Source organism: Falco cherrug, chromosome 2 (genome assembly GCF_023634085.1).
Source record: "Falco cherrug isolate bFalChe1 chromosome 2, bFalChe1.pri, whole genome shotgun sequence".
In the NCBI taxonomy this organism is placed as follows: domain Eukaryota; kingdom Metazoa; phylum Chordata; class Aves; order Falconiformes; family Falconidae; genus Falco; species Falco cherrug.
Genome location: NC_073698.1, coordinates 12,105,495 through 12,124,554, shown reverse-complemented (window position 1 = coordinate 12,124,554; position 19,060 = coordinate 12,105,495). Strand labels below are relative to the sequence as shown.

Here is a 19,060-nt window from a genome sequence, read left to right as displayed (position 1 = left end):
CTAGTTTTTTACTTTTGAAAAAAAAAAATTAAAACCCATCTATTCACATATTCCCTAAGTGTGGGTATCAAAATGTTATAGTTTCAAGCTGTACATAGGACAGACATTTGTATGATTTATTTGTTATAGCAGAGTGGTTATTTTTCGTACAAAGTAAAATGAACAATATAGCCAATATTACAGATTGACTACTTTTACCCTCATGATATTGTTTTAAACCTGGGGGAGGGGGAATCCAGAAGCATTTTCATTCTCATTTGGGAAACCAGAAACAATCTGCAATTTTTAAATAAGAAAAATCTTACTAACACATGAAAATTAAAAAATAAGTAAAAAAAATAAATTTAAAAAATCATTGCACATAAGCAAGGCTATAAGGATTAACATTTTGGAATTTTCCATGACAAAGCTAAGCAAACCACATTATCTCCCTCTTATTGTTTTGGCCTAGTCCTTCAAATGTTAAGAAAACCTAAAACTTCAGGCATGAAGTATTCATTCATGCACTGAAGAAAATCATTCACAAAAACAAATTTATTGATATTTTCTAATCTATAAGAGGTTGATCCAGAACAGGAAGGAACTTAGACTGTGGTTTCACAGCACCAATAAACCAAACTGTTGTTCAGTTCACTTTTCAATAGCATTACCTTAATTAAAAAATTGCCTCTAAAGTTAAGCTCTTGCTCCATCTCTCACTTTTCAGGGTCCTTCCCTTCTTCTGATCTGACTTTGGTCTTTGTCTGAGTGTACTGTAAACTGGAGTAAACTTTGACATTTGGCAAAAATCTATCCATAGTTCTTTTTCCCAAATTAAGACATCTGCCATTTGGCAAGCTGAAGCCATTGACTCCGTGAACAGATGAACACAAAGACACGAACACGAGATAAAGACTGAGAATACATAGCTAAAAAGGAGGGAAAAGAAAAAAGCAGGGCAATGGCAAGTATTAATTCAGCATAGGCCACAAATTTGTGTCTCCTGATGTTATGCCAGGGGTCTGTTCACGCAGGACTGTCAGGTGTGATCCCACAAGTGACTGAGCCCATGTCAGGCCTCACAAGTTTACCCATCTACGATTCCAAGACATGCAATGGCTGCTTTATGCAAATTTGTATTTTTAAACAAGTTAAAGAAAACTGAATTGCTAATATCCAGAACACTGCACGCAACATAAAGATAGATATATGGATGCAGTACCACAAACACTTGGAGATAATCACCTGATCACCATTCACCTCTCTGTCCACGTAAGGCTGGCAAATATGGTAACGTGTAACAGAAAAGTTGTCAGCACTATAGGGCTTCACTGCAGAATTCTTTTTCACTTCAAAATTCTAGGAAGAAAAGTACACATACAGCTGTATCGCAGTATCTCTACCAAAGCAAACAGAACACAAGTGATGTGTATACTTAAATTAGTATTAAAAGAAAGCCACTTTCCCCAAATTCTCTCCTGAAAATATTGTTTAAAACTTTACATGCATTTAATAATTAATATCAGCACAATGCAGATCTAGAGGACTTAACAACTGAGAGCATCCAACAGCCTATGGCAACCTCCTCCACACAAACTGACATTCATCAAGAGCTCTACCTTTTTTGTGTGTGTGTGTGTGTGTGTTTCTAAAGCATTACCTTAATTAAAAGTACTTGAGTTTAATGTACTAATACAATTGCCACTTATAACAGCTGCCACTCACCTGAAAGCAGGGCAACCACAGATCTACAATATAATTATACCCAACAGCAAAATAACACTTCTCAAGTACAGACTTTCTTCATGAAACTCAGAACCATTACATCCAATTTAGTAGTTGACCATTTTCCATAACTTAACTGAAAAGTGTCTATACATATAATGCCAAGTATTTATTTTTTTAAAAAAGTTTTGGGTACACTACCACATTTCCTCTTGTCTGAAAGAGTCTGCACACTGAGCAACCAGACCCTCCCTCTTCTTTAGCTCACCCTGATGTTCTCAGTTGCAAGGTAGCCAGGTTAGGTAACTCAGTATTCTGTAGGACCTGCCTTTGTACTTCTAACATCTCCTCCACTAATTTTCTCTCAGCTTCCTCTTCTCTAAGCTTTCTCCTAAGAAACGATTCTTACGCACATTAACTAAACCAGCAAGTTTCACAGCCCAAGCAGTTTAAAACTAGCATGACTGTAAACAAATGCACATACACAAAGAGCAGCATTAATCTCAGGAATACCTTAAACTTATCTGTACGCAAGATGAGGCATAGAAAATTTCAGTACTGATTCTCTCTTGCTATTTTATAAAGACGGTAGAAAAAGTCATCTTTAAATTAAAATCCTATGATATGAACTAGTTCTAGCCTTACCAACAGAACTTCAGTAATTTATGGTTCTTAAGCAAATGCATGTTATGCTAGTAGGAAGAAAAAAACAAACATAAATACAAATAAAAGCATGCCATCAAGAATTTAACTTTTATTTGTACATAATGCTGGTTAAAAATTGCTAACTTTCTTAATAAATCATAATTGTAACAGATAAACATTAACCAAAATGCTTGCAGATACCAATTATAGCTCTGAAAACAGACAAGTCCCATGCCTAAACCTCATTAGCCAGATCACTGTTTGACCTACAGTTTGTTACTTTCAGAATGTATAATTAAACTTCAGTCTGCTGAATCATTTAAAAAAGAAAGTAAAACAAATCAGTAATTAATAGTTCCATGTAATCAACCACATGTCCAGAATTTTATTCAAAAGCTGTGAAGATGTAAGAATTATTTTGAAGGCTACAGCTAATGTCAAAAGCAATTTAGGTTGAAAAAAATACTTGCAACTTGGTTACACCACATGGTGGAACCATGGAAGTTAAGAATCCACCCCTACTTCCATCAAGAGTTTTGTAATTCCCACTTCCTCTACTTTTTTAGGAAAGGTAAAAAAAAAAAATACTTCTATACTAAAATCTGGCAAAACTGGAGCAGCAATGTATCATGAAATGAAAAAAAAAGAACAACCAACAACTCTACAAGTGTTATGAATTCTCAAGAAGAGTATAGTAACATTTTTAGGTTGTACTTCTATTACATAAAAATCTTACAGATCATATAAAAAATTAAGTTCAGAAGAACTCTGTGACGCTTGTCAATAAAATGGTGGTTACAGTTTCACTTCAATTAAGTAACTTAACAGTTGGTCTAATTAAATAAGGCCTCAATGCCTAAGCCATCCTTCTGAGAATTAAATTTGATTATGACAATGTATCTAGAGTAAAAACTTTTTTTTTGTAACTGGGTAAAGTAACAGTAACAGCAGTACCTCCAGAGAATGTTTCTTACATTCTAAGTAATCCTGCAATGAACAGCACAACACTGCCCTAGCTCCGTTTTATGAAATTTTATTCAATTGTTGTTGCAACAGAGCGCCAGATTATGATTATAGTTGTTTCATAAGCTCTCTATGTAAATTGATTCAAGAAAATAAGCATGCTTATGCAGATGACCTTGTAATTTACAGGTTTTAAAGTTAAGCAATTCAAATTCAGTGCCTTTTGAGTAAGGCATTTGCAAGACAAATCCCCAGATTCCTGTCCCCAACCCACCCCTTAAACTGACAGTTAACATCGTTTGTCTCCTCCCTTTATACAGGACTAGGAATAAGCCACACTTCTAATCATCTCTGATCTTTCAATTACTTAGGATTTACTCCATGCAGTACATGGCACTCAGTTACTCTTCCAAGAAAACAACTTTATTCTTCACCCTGTGGCCCTTCCACCAACACAGACCTGACAAAAGGTTTAGATATGAAAATTAGGGAAAAGTCTCCAAATCAGCTAGTTTCTACATGGATCAAATTGACACACTGTGCTATATTTAAACAATGCAATCTCTTTCCTCAACAAAAATCAAACGTCTGTAGAACTGTTGATTCAATTTGCCATTATCAAAGCATGAACTTCTTAAAAGAAACAAACCCCTCTTACTATAGAAGATTCAGATGTTTGCAAACTCTGCTAAAACCAGCTAAAATCATGTTTGCTGAAAAGGTGAGTAAAGGACATCTGTTCAGGGGTAGAAAAGCATTAAACTGCAGAATTTTAGGAAAGGAAGTTATGATTCTGCAATACTTCAAGGTACTGACCCAGACCTGTCATCCAACATAATGGCAAATGCAATTGTACCAGAATCTGGGGAAACCTGAACAAAGTCTTCTTGCTTGCCCTGGTGAAAAAAGACTGAAGTATAAGAAGGAAATTCTGCACTTGTAAAATGGAAAGAGAGATGCATTACTGAGGTTATTAGATGAATAGTCTTACATAGTACTGTGTTGTTTTAGCTGCTATATCATCTACAGATATGCACGTTAACTGCAGCTGACTTTTGGTCACAAATTGTAAACTTGGTGTGTTGGGGTTTTTTTTTTGATGGAAAGCAACACACAACACATCCTAAACAGTCACCAGAAAACAATGCTGCAACCTCTCATGCTTTTCCAACAATGCTAAACTGAGCAACACAAGCATCTGAAAACCAGGAAATGAAGAGTCAAAGTTTTAACTGGCAGACTTCATCTGCTGTACAGCAGATACTGGGAACATGTCATGTGGAACAATGTAAAGCAGAAGAGCAGCATGAAAGACTGAATTTACCTGAACTGTATCATACAGGACCTTCTCTAATCTGTTCTAAATTCCCATATTGCATATACTTCACCAGAAATAAACCCAAACTTTACCATTCCCTTAAAACACTTGCTTTAGTTCTCACACTCATAGTCAATTTCCGAAAGAAAACCCTTGGGCAGCCAGCAAGGAGACCTACAGAGATGCATGTGCTAAGGGAAACAAATGAAGTATACAGGCACACCTTCTCCTAGTAATTCTGAAAACTGTTAAGGGTCAAACCTTATTCAGTTTTCCAGATACACCAGCACCAAAACCCTACCATATAACACACTATCCTGTACATAACATGATGGATGTAGCTGGGAAAAGCTTTGGTAACTTCACTGGCTCTGAGAGGGACTGGTATACTTTAATCCTTTCTTTTCTTCTCAGTGGTCTGAATATCCCTGACAGTCTGAAAGGGCACAACACAAAAGGCAAGTTGAAACTCTGCATTAATGAAGTTACATTAAAATCAAATTTTCTGAAAGCTAATTCCAAAGTAAAAATGCACATAATGTTCTTCCTGCAGTTCAGATCCGCAATCCTACTTCTATACCTATGCAGAATCTCTCTGAAATCAAAGCAGCATGACGAGATAAAGTCATCATCCCCCCAGAAAGGGTACAGTATAGAACTGAAAACAAGGGTTTTATCTACTTTCCTCCCAAACAGCCTTAAGTACTGGTTTCCTATCAAAATTCAACAGACTGCCCTACATTTAGTATTCCCAACAAGAAATTGGGAAAAAAACCAAACAAAACAAAAAACCCTGCACAGCTAAAAAAGGTAGTACTACATTACAGAACTAAAAAAAAATATGTTACTACTGCAACATTATGACAGAAGGCTGAGGTGGTGCATACATGCTGAGAAAGATTACTGTAGTTTAATACCACAGTGGCTATTAAATGAAAATGAGATCACGATAAATTTTAAGACACATTAACCACAAAAATATCATCTCAGATGACAAGAAACAAAATCCACATGTAACAAGTGCTCAGAAATAAACAAATACCAAAGTTTAGTAGTAAAAAGTCTGCAAACACATAATTCCATTAATTTTCTTTATTTTTGCTGAACCATTCCCTTACAGTATGCAAACAGCAATTTCAGATATCCCGTTGTCCTGGTTTCAACTGGGATGGAGTTAATTACCTTCTTAGGTGCTAGTACAATGTTGTGTTTTGGCTTTGATGTGAGAACAATGTTGATAAGGCACTGATATTTTTAGTTGCTGCTAGGCGATATTTATACTCAGGCAAGAACTTTTCAGTTTCTCAGGCTTTGTCAGCAAAAAGGCTGGAGGGGCACAAGGAACTGGAAGGAGACACAGCCAGGACAGCTAATCCAAACTAGCCAAAGGGGCATTCCACACCATGGGGCGCAGTGCTTGGTATATATACCCGGGGGGCTGGCCAGGGCGGGCGGATCATTGCGCCGGGACTGGCTGGGCATCGGTCAGCAGGTGGTGAGTAGTTGCATTGTGTATCATGTTTATTTCTTCCTTTCTCTCTGGATTTTATTCTCACCCCTTCTCCCTTTTCATTATAACTGTTATTGTCATCACTGTTATTATTGTCCTTTCATTTTTATTCTGTTTCAATTCCTGAATTGTTCTTACTTCACCCCTCAAGTGTTACATTCCTTTCCCACTCTCCTCCCCAACCCACTGGGTGAGGGGGAAAGTGAGTGAGCGGCTGTGTGGTGCTTAATTACCAGATAGGGTTAAACCATGACACCTGTTGCAAGGAGACAGACCAATAAATAAATAATTACATTATATTGTACCCTGAAATTGTGATCACTACCATGCCATGGATACATACCTCAAGAGGACGTGGTGGAGGAGGTGGCAAGCTTGCAACTTTGGCTGCTCTTTGTCTTTCCACTTCCAGAGCATGTTTACGTGCATTTGTTCGTCTTGGGCAAAAACACAGAAACGAACAAAAAATGTGTTGCCCCCCCCAAAACAAACAAACCAACCAAGCAACCAAAACCACCAAAAACCAAAACACATACAAAAGAGAAAATTAAAATTCTTCAAGCAACAATGACAGCACTGTGCAAAATAAAAGGCAAACCTAAAAATAAACAGATTCAGATGTACCCTAATTAAATGTTTGGGATGTAGGGATGGACAAAGCACACTGAAAAGCCAACAGAACTTATGCTGGAAGGAAGCACTTGGAAGTACTGCAAAAATGTTAATATATACAAGCTTCTAAAGAACAAAGCAGAATCCCCACTTTTCATTAAAGTTTTCAGAAAGCACTGTATCACTTTAACATATTTTAATTGCTCAAGTGTGGACAAAACTAAGTATTTAATCAACAGGTCTCAGCTCTACTCAAGCACATCCCCAAGAGTACACAGTTCATTTTTCATGCCAGGCCAGGTTTGGTCCAATCTGCTTAAAATAATAAAAAAACCCAACTAAACAAACAAAACCACTAAGAAGGAAGATCATGGCAAATGCAATAGGTCGTCTCATCAAGAGGGTAACTCTCCATCACGAACTGGCCTAAGAACATTTAATTTCTTATGTCACTGAATAGCTTTCAGCCAACAATCTAGACTCTAGAGAATATAGAGATGAAAAGCCCCCCACTCACTGAAAGTCTGTAAGGTCAGGTCATATACTTGACTTTTTTTCCTTAATTTTAAAACTACAGTTCTTACCAAAATCTGCAAGCTTTGTCCATGAGCATTAATGCTCTAACCCATAAAATTTCAAGATTAAAAGAGCTCCAAGCAAGAAGCATCAAGATTTTTTGTCTTTCACCTTTTGACATTGTGAAATACATTCTATGCTTAATAAAACTAGATAACTATTGCATACCGGGCTTGCTCATGAAGTAATTTTTCTTTTTGGTACTTCTGCTCTTTCAGGGCTTTCCTATGTCTCTTCTCTGCTCTTCGTTTCCTTTCCTCTGCTTGCTTTGCCAGAGCTTCTAAGTTAGGTTCCTTAACAATAAAATATTTCAAGTACTTAATAGAGGATTTTACTCACTTCTCACACTACCAGTGTGATATTTCAAATTAAGTACTCCTGGTAAGAATCACAAGCTCAAAATTACTTTCGTCTGGATTAGAGTAAAACCACTTTAAGTAGTAACTTCTCCTTCTCTGCCATCTTTATTCTCTTCTTCTCTACCACCAACAGCAGCAAACTTACCCCATTCCTCAGCCATCGTAACGAAATATTGGTGTGGAAACTTTAGCTTCTCTCTGCACCTCTTTGATAAAGAGGGAAATATAAGTATACTGACAGATTTTAGCAAATGCTGACTAAACTGTACAGAGAAAGCATGTTACTGCTTTTCAGTCATTAATTACAACAAACATGTATCAACAGAAACATTTCTTTGCAATTCTCTGTTCTTATGGCAGTAGTACCACAGTTTTCCACAAACTCATCCATCCTAGCATCAGAAAGGACTTCACAAAGAAGTTGATTTAGAGACACTGAGATACAGAAAAGTATAATGATATTTTACTTGGGTTAAAAAGTCTGACTGATTCAGGAAGTAAGCTAGTTTGCAAAATTCATGCAAGAAATCTCTGGCACTGCTGATTTCTAAAAACCTGATTCAGAGTCAAACCTATGGAAAATTTCAACCCAACAACCTCAATGTTTTCTCAAAGAGAGCTTAGACAAGTTACCGGATTTTAAAGAAAGTGAAAATAGTTTATAGGTGCAAAATTAAGAAATGATACCAGTTTTCAGTCTAGGGAAAGGCTTTGGAAGCCCTTGCCAAAAGTTTCCAAGTCACCAGAACACCCAAAGTGGAAAAAAACCCACATAACAAAAAAAACCCCAAACAAGAGTTAAGTATTTTCTTAACCATACAAAAGATACTGGTACATGGTAGAGAAAAAAAAGTTACTATATTACTGGCATACTTGAGACAATGATTCACCATGTGCAATTTAGTCAAGTACAGACATACACTATCATTTATGTGTACAATCTAACATAAACAAAAATAAGAATAACTTCAAGAGTTTGCACAGCAGAAGCCTTAGCACACGGGCCTGCCAGACCACTTAACCCTAGCCTTGTGGAAGGATACCTGCAAAAAAGTACATAAACATTTTTAAGAAGTTTCCATTCTTAAAAACCTGTTGGTTTAGGTATTAGGACTGCAAGACCAAGAATATTAAAAAAATCCAACATCTTGGTACTTCTAGAACATCAAGAATTTATCTGACAAGAATATTAATAAGTTCCACTCACATTCTCCTTGGCTTGTCGGTGACCTTCACCAATTGCTCTTAAGCTTGATAAATAGAGTTTTTCTAGGGCTTTCATCTTTTGATCCTGTGCTTTCTGCCATTCAGCTCTCAATGCCTCCTCTAGTTGATGCAGTTGTTCTTCTCTTTTCTGCTTTACTTTCTGTCTTATCTGCAAGGCGATGTACTTCTGTTGCTCTCTAACCTGTAGAAATAGCATTTAGGTTTTGTCAGCAACTTAAAAAAGCACAGTATTTTTTGCAGCAAATCTTTCCACAACATACACTATCCTCCCTTCAGCTTTCCATCTCATCTACTTTTCCAATACCAATCTGTCCAGAAACTACTTTACAGTTGCTGTTACCTTTTTTCAAAAATTAATATATTAACTAATAAATTTAATGTTAGTTAAATGTTTTAGTTAAATGTTTCAGTTAAAGTCCAAATAGCAACATACAACTGATAAACAAACTGCAAACATTGCTTGGAAACATAGAACCATTTAAGCTGGAAAAGATTCCAAGATCGATGAGTCCAACTGTTAACTCAGGACTGACAAGTCCACCACTAAACCATGTCCCTAAGCACTGAATCTGTGCGGTTTTTTGAACACCTCCAGGGATGGTGTTCCCTGGGCAGCTTGTTCCAGTGCTTGGCAACCCTTTCAGTGAAGCCATTTTTACTACTATCCAATTTAAAACTCCCCTAGCATAACTTGAGGCCATTTCCTCTTGTCCTATCACTTGTTATCTGGGAGAAGAAGATCTATCACCTGCCTACAACCTCCTTTTCATTCCTATTACAACGCAACATGGTTCAAAGAAAATCAGCAACTATAATGATAATTGAAAGTCTGCTTACTAAGTTTGTCTTCCACTTTGTCTGAGAGAAGTAAAATTCTCTTCACTGAAAGGGAAAACATATCAAGAAAAAAGCCTAAAAGGGGTCAAAGATGAATGTCTTTGAAGATAATGTATTTTTTGAAGATGTGAAAGACTCGACGAGCTTGTGTAGGACAAAGCAAAGGAAGGCCAAGAAAACAATAAGAGAAATGGAGAAATAGCCCTGTCGTCTAACAGCAGGACAGCAGAACAGAAATAGAACACGAGTGATCAACAGACATGTTCTGAAGAATACAAAGGTACTCTGCTCAGGCATTCTAAAAGGAGCAGTACTTAAAACCTTTAGAGCTATGACACATTGTAGCAATTCAGTTCATCTAGTGGAAGGCTGATTACCTATTACCAGCAGCTGCCTTTTTCTTCTGCCTGATCACTGTGAAGACACCTGCAACACTGTAAGAGGTATGAATGCTTACACTAGTGACACATCAGCAAGAGAAAGAAAACTGCACATTCACAGCCAAATAAAAATGGTAGATACTGTGAAGCTGGCAGGGAAGAAGAGATTCTGCAACCGATGCGAAAGGGAATCTAACAAACAGCGAAGGTACCGCAAGCAAAATATGCACTTAGCAGTAAATAAACAGGAGAAAAGGAAAATAATTCATAAACTAAATAGAATATACAATATGGGGGGGGGGGGGGAGGGGGGAGAGGAAGAGCGGCTGGAAAGCTGCCTGGTGGAAAAGGACCTGGGGGTGCTGGTTGACAGCTGGCTGGGCATGAGCCAGGAGTGTGCCCAGGTGGCCAAGACAGCCAACAGCATCCTGGCTTGTATCCAAAACAGGGAGCCCAGCAGGACAGCGGCAGTGATTGTCCTCCTGTACTTGGCACCAGTGAGGCTGCACCTCAAATAATGGGTTCAGTTTTGGGTCCCTTACTACAAGAAGGACACTGAAGTGCTGGAGTGTGTCCAAAGAAGGGCAACAAATCTGGTGAAGGGTCTAGAGCACAAGTCTTTTGAGGAGCAGCTGAGGGAACTGGGGTTGTTTAGCATGGAGAGGAAGAGGCTCAGGGGCGACCTCATTGCTGTCTACAACTACCTGAAAGGGGGTTACAGCAAGGTGGGGGTCGAGTTGGTCTCTTCTCTCAAGTAACAAGAGATAGGACAAGAGCAAACGGCCTCAAGTTGTGCCAGGGGAGGTCTAGATTGGTTATTAGGAAAATGTCTTCACAGAAAGGGCTGCCAAGCATTTGAACAGGCTGGCCAGGGAAGGGCCTGAGTCACTGTCTCTGGAGGTATTTAAAAAACACATAGATGTGGTGCTTTGGGGCACAGTTGTGGACTGGGCAGTGCTGGGTTAATGGTTGGACCCAATGATCTTAAAGGTCTTTTCCAACCTAAACAATTCTACAATTCTATAATATTATGACCCTGAAATTTAGCTTACATGAAATAAATCTTACAGTTATGTTTCCTAAATTATTTGTTACATCATTAAATGAAATACACAACATGCAGAAATACAGGCATACTTGTTGTAGCCTCAGTTTTCTTCTTCTTTCATACTCTTCTTTCAGAAACATGGTTTCTTCATTAGGACTAAGCCTCAATTTCCCAGCTTTTTCAACTTTCCTCTTCATCTTTGGAATGCTGAATAATCAACTTCTATAAAAACATGAAAAACAGAAATTGTGCATAAATTACATAGGTAAGCCATCTATAAAAAACAGATATTGCCATAATCGTACAAATCTGTCATTGTATCTAGGAGTGTGAGCTACAATTGTTCACATCAGAGCCAATGCCAATGTTGTTGAGTACAACTGAGACAGTCTTTGTCAGTCATAAAATGTACTGCTTTTGAACTATTACGCTATGTAGTAAACCCTGCAACAGTATTACATTCATATTCTACACCATGGAACAGACATGTCTGCCAAGTGAATACTGAACACCATTCCACTCCTGAGAAGATAAAAAAACCCTAAAACTTATTAAAAACTACACCACACAGTAAAGCAGACTGGTCACTTAGATTTATACTGAAACATTCTCATAACAGTTTTAAGATACTGAGTTTGTTAACATTTTGTACTGTAGTCCAAGGTTTTCTGCCTTGAAGACTGCGAAACTCCAACAGTCTGCATGCCAAGCATCTCACTAGAATGCTAAACTTGCTCACCGACAATTTTTTATTCAAGTTTTCTTAAACAGTCATTTCAAATGATATTTCCCTGTAGATTTCACTGTGGAACCAGGATCTGCTAGTTCTACAGATTGCTTCCCATTTTCCTCGCTATTGTAATTTTCTTCTGCACAGCAAGAATTTTTCAGCTGTCCTTTTTAAAAACTCCTGCAAGTATTTATTTGATCTTTAAATAATTATGTCCTTGATAAGTGTCCCAAAACCAACCAACAAAGACTTTCAAAAGCCACCGTTTAGTTATAAAAGTCAAAAGCTTATTACTAGTGAACAGTCCACACAGCACAAACAATTTAACCAGCATGTTACACCCGGGAAGATTTCTTTTCAGTATTGTAAATAATAATAAAAAAAATTAACAAAACTCTAAAGAAATCAGGTGGGGTGTAAAAACGAAATAATTATCTATAAGATACTTTTGATACAAGGTTATTAAGCAAATGAATCCCAAGCTCATTACAGGATAAGCAGGGACATAACATATATTCCTGCTAGTCTTCCCTTATTTGGCTGATGAGGTACAAAACATAAGTTTATCAATACACGTAATTAAGGAGCAAGTTACTACACCCCCACTATCCCCCCTCCCCAAAAAAAAAAAAAGTTTAGAGAATGAACAATACAAAATTCAACTCTAACACTTCAAGGGTAACAGCTAAAGTAGATAACGCAAACATCAGAGTAAATCGGTCAATGTTTATACAGATTCAGTTACAGTACAAAGCAATCAGTAAATACACGATAGCTAAAGCTATGCCAGCCTTCCCCGGGAGCGCCACGCTACAGAGGTCCCTGTAAGCAACGTTAACACCTCTCCCGATCTCCTGCCCCGGAAAGCCAGCCAAACGCACCTCTCCAGAGCCGGAAAGAGAAGCAGCAGAGGTAAAAGGTAAGGAGCAGGGCAGCGCCCCGGCCGGGGCTCAGACCTGAGGCGGCGGCTCGGGGGCGCTAAGGGGGCCGGCGCACGCAGGAGCACACGCAAGCCCTCAGGGAGAGCCCCGCCGCCAGCGAGCTCTACCCAGAGGGCCCCGGGCCCGCTCGGGCCGCTCCCGCTCAGCCACCGGAGGAGCCACGGCCACTGCAATTCGACGAGCCCGAGCTGAGGAGAGACGATGCGGAGGGAAGGAGAAGGAAAAGCGCGCCCAGGGAAGGGACGCGGAGGGCGCGGCCGCCCACACCTACCCGCCGCTCCTCCCGCCGCCAACGGGCCCTCGCGGCCGCCGTCCCACCAATGGCTGCCCCCCCGCCCCCCGCGCGTCACCGTCACCGCTCGCTCCCAGCGGCCAATCACCGCCGGCGCAGCGGGAAACCGAGGGCCACGGCGGGACGCGCCCCCTGCGCATGCGGGACACCGCCCTTACCGCCGCCCCGCCCCACGCGCCAGCCGTACGGAAGCGCGCATGCGCCACCGCGCCGCCCTCCCCCCGCCCCCCCGTGCGACTGAGCCCCGCCCCTGCCGCCGGGCGACCAATGGGAGCTGCGGGCAGCCGCGCCCGGCCCAAGGCGGCGCGTACAAAACGGTGGCTGCGGTTGGTTTTCTTTTCTGAGCCCTTCGTTCTCGGTTGGTCCCTGCTCAAGGGCTGGTTTGTATGGGCTTAGCGTTTTGTGTGCTTAATCATATAACCTCAGTATATATTTGAAGGCATTTATTATTAGGGTTTTCTTGCAGCGCTATATCAGTTGGCCCCAGTCAGGGTTTTGAGGCACTGAAGCTCCTGTGGGATGAGTATTGGCTAAACTAGGAATGGTGAGGGAGTAGAGCAAAACTCAGCACTGCTAGTTTAATCTCTATGTAGCCTTCTTGTTCAGAGTTTTTTGGATGTGTGGTATCTGTACAAGGAGTGAATTTAGACTGACAGTACCCTAGACCTGCAGTGCTGTTCTGCCCACCTTCCAGGCTTGCATGTGGCTGCTAAAGCTGCTTCCACAATGAGTGGATCTGTGCTGCTATCTCAACATCATAACCAGTGCTGACCTCTTTTATAAATCTTTTTTTTTTAACTAATGTCTGCTCCTTGTAAGTCTGATGCAATACTTGTGTTTTTCCTTGCTTTCATCCTCATGTTTTGGTTTTCTTTCTAAAAGGGACCATTTATCATATTCTGTGAGACTTGCAGCAGTTGGGATTTAAAAGTGCAGTCATCTGATATCTTTGATTTATGAGAAACAAAAAACCCGAGCAAAAACTTGTTATTCATGTTCAGAGAAACAATTCTGCTGCAAATATGGTTGAAGCAAGAACAGCTGCACTGGACTATTTCTTTGCATTGAGTATGTTCCCAGGGTCCAAGCTGCTGCTGCAGAAATGGAAGAAATGCTTGTGACTTAACTGATCAGGCACAAATGAGATGACTGGTTGTCTTGTGCTGAAACATGAGGGGCAGTTTTTTCTAGAAAAAGGAAAAAATTATTTTGTACTAGGAAGTCACAGTAACCCACATGCCCCACAGGACTGAAACCTGGAGGGCTGAGATTACTTGGTAAAAATTAGTATGTGCATGCAGATGCATGGCTGCACAAGAAATATACTAAAAAATACAGAACTGCAAAACAAAAGACATGAGCATAGGAAGACCAGGTAACACAGCAGCTGAATGTGCTTACTTCCATACCTTTGGCATTTTGCTGCTAAACTGCTTTCTTATTCAGACTTGCTTTCTGTCAGATGCTTGCAACTTGCTGCAAACTGCTGATGGTAATAGCTGATACCAAGTTAATACCTGACTGTACATTAAAGACACCCAGATGTTTTGCAATATGCATATTGAATAAATTAAATTTGAGCAGTGCACTTCTAAATGTGTTTTCCAGTCTCCTTATTGGATTTTTTTTGTCCTTCAGCGTTTTCATTATGGCAGTGCTCTCCACAATAACATCTCTTCTAAATAGCTTTATCCTGCAGGTCAACAGGTAAAAAAAAAAAAAAATTAAGACAGTCTATTAAGAGAGTAATTGAGATTATAGATTTTTAGAATCCTCTACTTATAAAATGTGAAAGAGGTCAAATATATGCTCCTCAATTATACTACTGGAAAAAAAGAGATTACGAAACCTACACGTGCTGGGTAAGAATTTTGTTTCAAGGGTGTTTTCTAGTCAGTGTATTGCAGAATTATTTCTGAAAAGGGGGATTTAGCAGTCATTTTAATATTGTAATATTTTCTAATTTTTGTTCTACCTGTTTGAATTACAGTATTACAGGCCTGCATTAATTCTTTCCCCTGTGAAGTAGATGGTATTCCTTTTATAAAAGGTGAAGAGTGATACAGCAGTATCAGCGTATCTAGCCAGGCATATATAAACCTAGAGATAATGGCTCCCCTGTGCTTCAATTACCGGTCCTGTTTCTCCTGGGGGAAAAGAATGGTACTTGGGGGAGTTATCTACAAATTCCCAAGACAGCTGGGGGGAAATCTGAATTTCTTTTCAGGAATTGAATGTTTTCTATCCGTAAAAAATATCTTGCAGTGTGAATCTACATGAAAACACAGATTTAAAAGAAATCATTTTTGTTTCATGTGTTTGAAGTTGAAGAGGGGCTGTGTGACACTGAAGTCACACGTTGCTGAGACAGCCTGCAGTGCACGGTCGGGAGCTCAGATCACAGTACAGGCCTTCTGCTGTCCCAGACAATGGCTTTTGAGAGTGGGGCTGTCCACACTTGCCTATCACAGAGGATGTTTATTCTATCAGCAGATGAACCACTGCAAGAGATGTTGGCACAGGCACATTGCCTTGGTGTGCTCTGTGGGACCATTTAGTCTGAAAATAAGATTAGTGAGGCTGGAATTGCCTCTGTGTGCTCTAGGAGGAAAGATTCCCTGACTTGTAGGCAGGTTAAGCAGACCAGCACATGCAACCTATACCTTACTGCCACACAGGAGCACTTGCTCCTTTCTTCATTAGAAATTCTTAACTGGCCACTCATGTCTCTCACTTGCACAAGGAAAGGATGACCTTGCAGGCTTTTCTGCATCTTCAGCAGAGAAGCACTGGTTTTATAGGTTTTCTGAGATCCAGTAATGGAACAGTACAACCACCTGACAGCTCACCCTTGCGCAGGACTGCACACCCTGCATGAATTAAGTATTCTCCTTGAAAACCACTGAAGGAAGAGCTTTAAAGAAAGTGTCATATTCCGATAGTAACACCCCCATCCCGAGTCCTCTAACATCTCATTAGACAGTAACGCAGTTTGCTGTTTCTTGTCTCCTTCTTGCTGATTACTGAAGTATTGGAATGAAATGAGAACTTCTCTCAGTTTGAATTGGCTTTTTTCTGCATTCAGTATTCCTGAATGTCACATACCACATTATCATATGGTCTTAAATGTTTCACTATGGTTCATTTTGTTTTGATCTGTGATTACTTATCCCATGCTGTTTTATCTCTTTCAGCACCTGACACCAGACATCTAATTATCATGACCACCAGGAACTAACAGGATGTGGTTTTACAAAGATTTGTAATCTTCCAGTTCATACAGTCTCAAAACTGTAAAGTGTTTTTTTAAAGTAGTTTGCATTAAGTGTGTTTTTCACATGTAAGCTTTGCAAACATAGATGGAGTTTCCTAAAAAGGAAAAAAGGCTAATCTTTATTTTTGGGACTGACTAATCTGGTATGGTCAGTGTGTGTAAGTACAGCATATAATAGCCTCTGCCTGAGACTGATTTGGAGATAAATTTTCTTGACATATGTGGAAGGGTAGCTTTTGTTATTATACCCTGTGTCATGTAATAGAAGCCTGCAAAGCTATGCTTTCCAGTACCAAGGCAACTATATCCAGAGCTGTGCCTGTACGAATTCTCAATGTGCAGATTCTATTTATAAAAAGATGGTTAAAAAAAATGAAGTAAAATATGAGGCATAAAAAGCTATGTAGCTGGTAAAAAGATAATTACATGTAATTCAATTAAATGCAATGTGCATCCTAAAATTATTGTCATGGAAAGACAAAGAAATGGCTGTAAATTCAACTCTGATTTTATATATAAATGGTGTTGTCTTACAGAAAAAAACCCGCATGCTTTTCTATGACATTGGTCCAGAAGCTCTTATTATGGAACCAACAGCAGCCTTACGCAATGCCCATTCTCTATCATGAATGCCCCTGGGACTTCACCCAGCATCCTTAGCTCAGTTTAATGGTTTGGGTCTCCAGAAAACAACCAGCCTTGGGATGGTAAGAGCAGCACCAAGTGCTTAAGAATTTCCTATTCATGCATGAACTATGGTGCTGTGTAAGGTCATTTTAAAACGGGCTCTCAAAAAAAAGAACTCTCCCAAAGCTTGAGGCCAACAGAACTGAGCTGGATTCAGGGTTTTACAGACAAAAAGCAGCCTTGTGTAGCTATACTGCTGCATGTCCTCAGAACTAGCCTGCTTTGCTACTTGGTGATTCCAGTGTATGCAGAATTCTAAAATTCTTGTTCAGCCTTCTAAAACATATTGGAACCATACATAGAATTTTCTCCTATTGTTTTAATATGCATAGTAACTATGAGCACAAATAGGCCAATTATGCTCAGTTCAGTGAGTTTACAGCTGGTCTTCGCCAGCTTTCCTCAAAGACTGTGCCATATCTTGTTTGGCTAACCTTCCTTTGTTTCTTCTTGTAATATCAACTTTTATTCAATTGCAGAAACTATACTGAACATTACTCGCTTTATTGCAGGTAGTTTCAGCAGGAAATAGAATGGTGCTAGATTTTCTGGTATTTTCTTTAAATAAAAGACTCTATTCCAGCAAGATCTCTTAAATGACTTAAATTTTTACCTTGTAGAAAAGGACCTCCTTATGTGATTAAAAATGCTTTCTTAAGTTCAGTCCTACATTAGTAGTAAGCATTGTGTGTTCAGCACGTAGTACAGATGAAACTGGGAGAAAACAAGGTGGTTTTTTTCTAATGTTAAAATAATTACTTTTTCTCCAACCTAAATTGGTGGCTTCTTTTGTACTATTTGCCTCCTCCTTTTGATTGCTTATGTTTATTACATTGTATACAAGAGGTGTTGGAAGTTTTCACAAGTTTCAATTTCCCTCAGATGTGCATCCAAATGCCATGCTGTAAGCAATAAAATTAATGTAAGAACACTGTGAAGAGTAAGACTGAAGCTTAAGGCTTTGAGTCTAGACATCGCCAAAGAAGAGGTTAAAGGTTCTGGATGAAATCATAAATAGTCAGGTACTGTCAAATTAATGACTCATTCAATCACAGAATCTCAAAATTTCTTTTGTTGTCTTAATAGTCATTTATACATAAAGCAACTAAAAACGTGTGCTAGAGACTCCCCTTCCTTACTGCTGGCTTCTGCCATCTCTCTGGCAACTTCTATGGTGCGCAACATACAGGATAAGATATAGAAGGCAGGTGCCCTCTCAGTACAGGTCATTGTCCTTGGGTATCTGTTATAATATCTTAATGGTGTTTATGAAATACCAGCAAAATGTTCACAGTATAAAAGAGTGGATCCTGGTTTGATCAAGACCTTCACATTCTAAATCAAACAGACTATATGATCACAGACCTGTGATATACCAAATTACACTTCAACCACAAATTAGCTTTGATGTTTTCTTTAGAAGAAAAACTGATTATGTAGATGGAGTCATTAAAAGGCTTTATGGAGGAAATACGTTTCAAAGAGAACCTTACAAAAGGAACTGATGGTGAAGAAAAATGTACAAGGAGTGAGAATGAATTTGCATCAAGAGGATGAACTTTGAAAAGCTGCAGAGTGAACAAACATGTTTAGAAGCAAGCAGTGAACATGGAGCAGTGATATAGTGGTTCTTGCTGCTCCCATTTTACTCCCTTTAACAGAAAAGTGTCTCTCTACAACCATGGAGAATTTTTGTCATAATTTTGCTAAAAATTATAGCCACCAAGAAGGGGTGAAAGAACAAGGGTCTTTAGTGACTGCAGAGAAGTAAACTTACAGTCAGGTCTGAGAGATGAAAATGTGGAAAGGAAGCTGTTTAATGACTTAGATGCTAGTTTGGTAAACTGGACTCTGAGCTTCAGTTTTCTGCAAGACCGTAGATTTTTTGTGTGTGTGACCTTGGCTTAGTCTTTTGGGGATTGATCTGATAAATGGAGCTAAGTCCCAGGATCTTGAT

The 19,060-nt window shown here is 39.2% G+C and overlaps 1 protein-coding gene across 5 annotated transcripts in view; it reads right to left on the bottom strand.

The window, feature by feature from the left end:
• CEP295 (centrosomal protein 295) overlaps window positions 1-19,060 on the bottom strand; it is a 77,159-nt gene that overhangs the window by 33,892 nt on the left and 24,207 nt on the right. For 3 of the 5 annotated variants that reach the window (XM_055702387.1, XM_055702385.1, XM_055702388.1), the window contains exons 1-6: window positions 13,122-13,222; window positions 11,269-11,401; window positions 8,895-9,095; window positions 7,497-7,621; window positions 6,484-6,577; window positions 1,225-1,338 (exon numbers count right to left, since the gene is read on the bottom strand). In XM_055702387.1, the coding sequence (XP_055558362.1) occupies window positions 1,225-1,338; window positions 6,484-6,577; window positions 7,497-7,621; window positions 8,895-9,095; window positions 11,269-11,376 (642 nt within the window). In that variant the 5' untranslated portion in view covers window positions 11,377-11,401; window positions 13,122-13,222. The other 2 variants (XM_027798974.2, XM_055702386.1) reach the window with 2 other exon arrangements.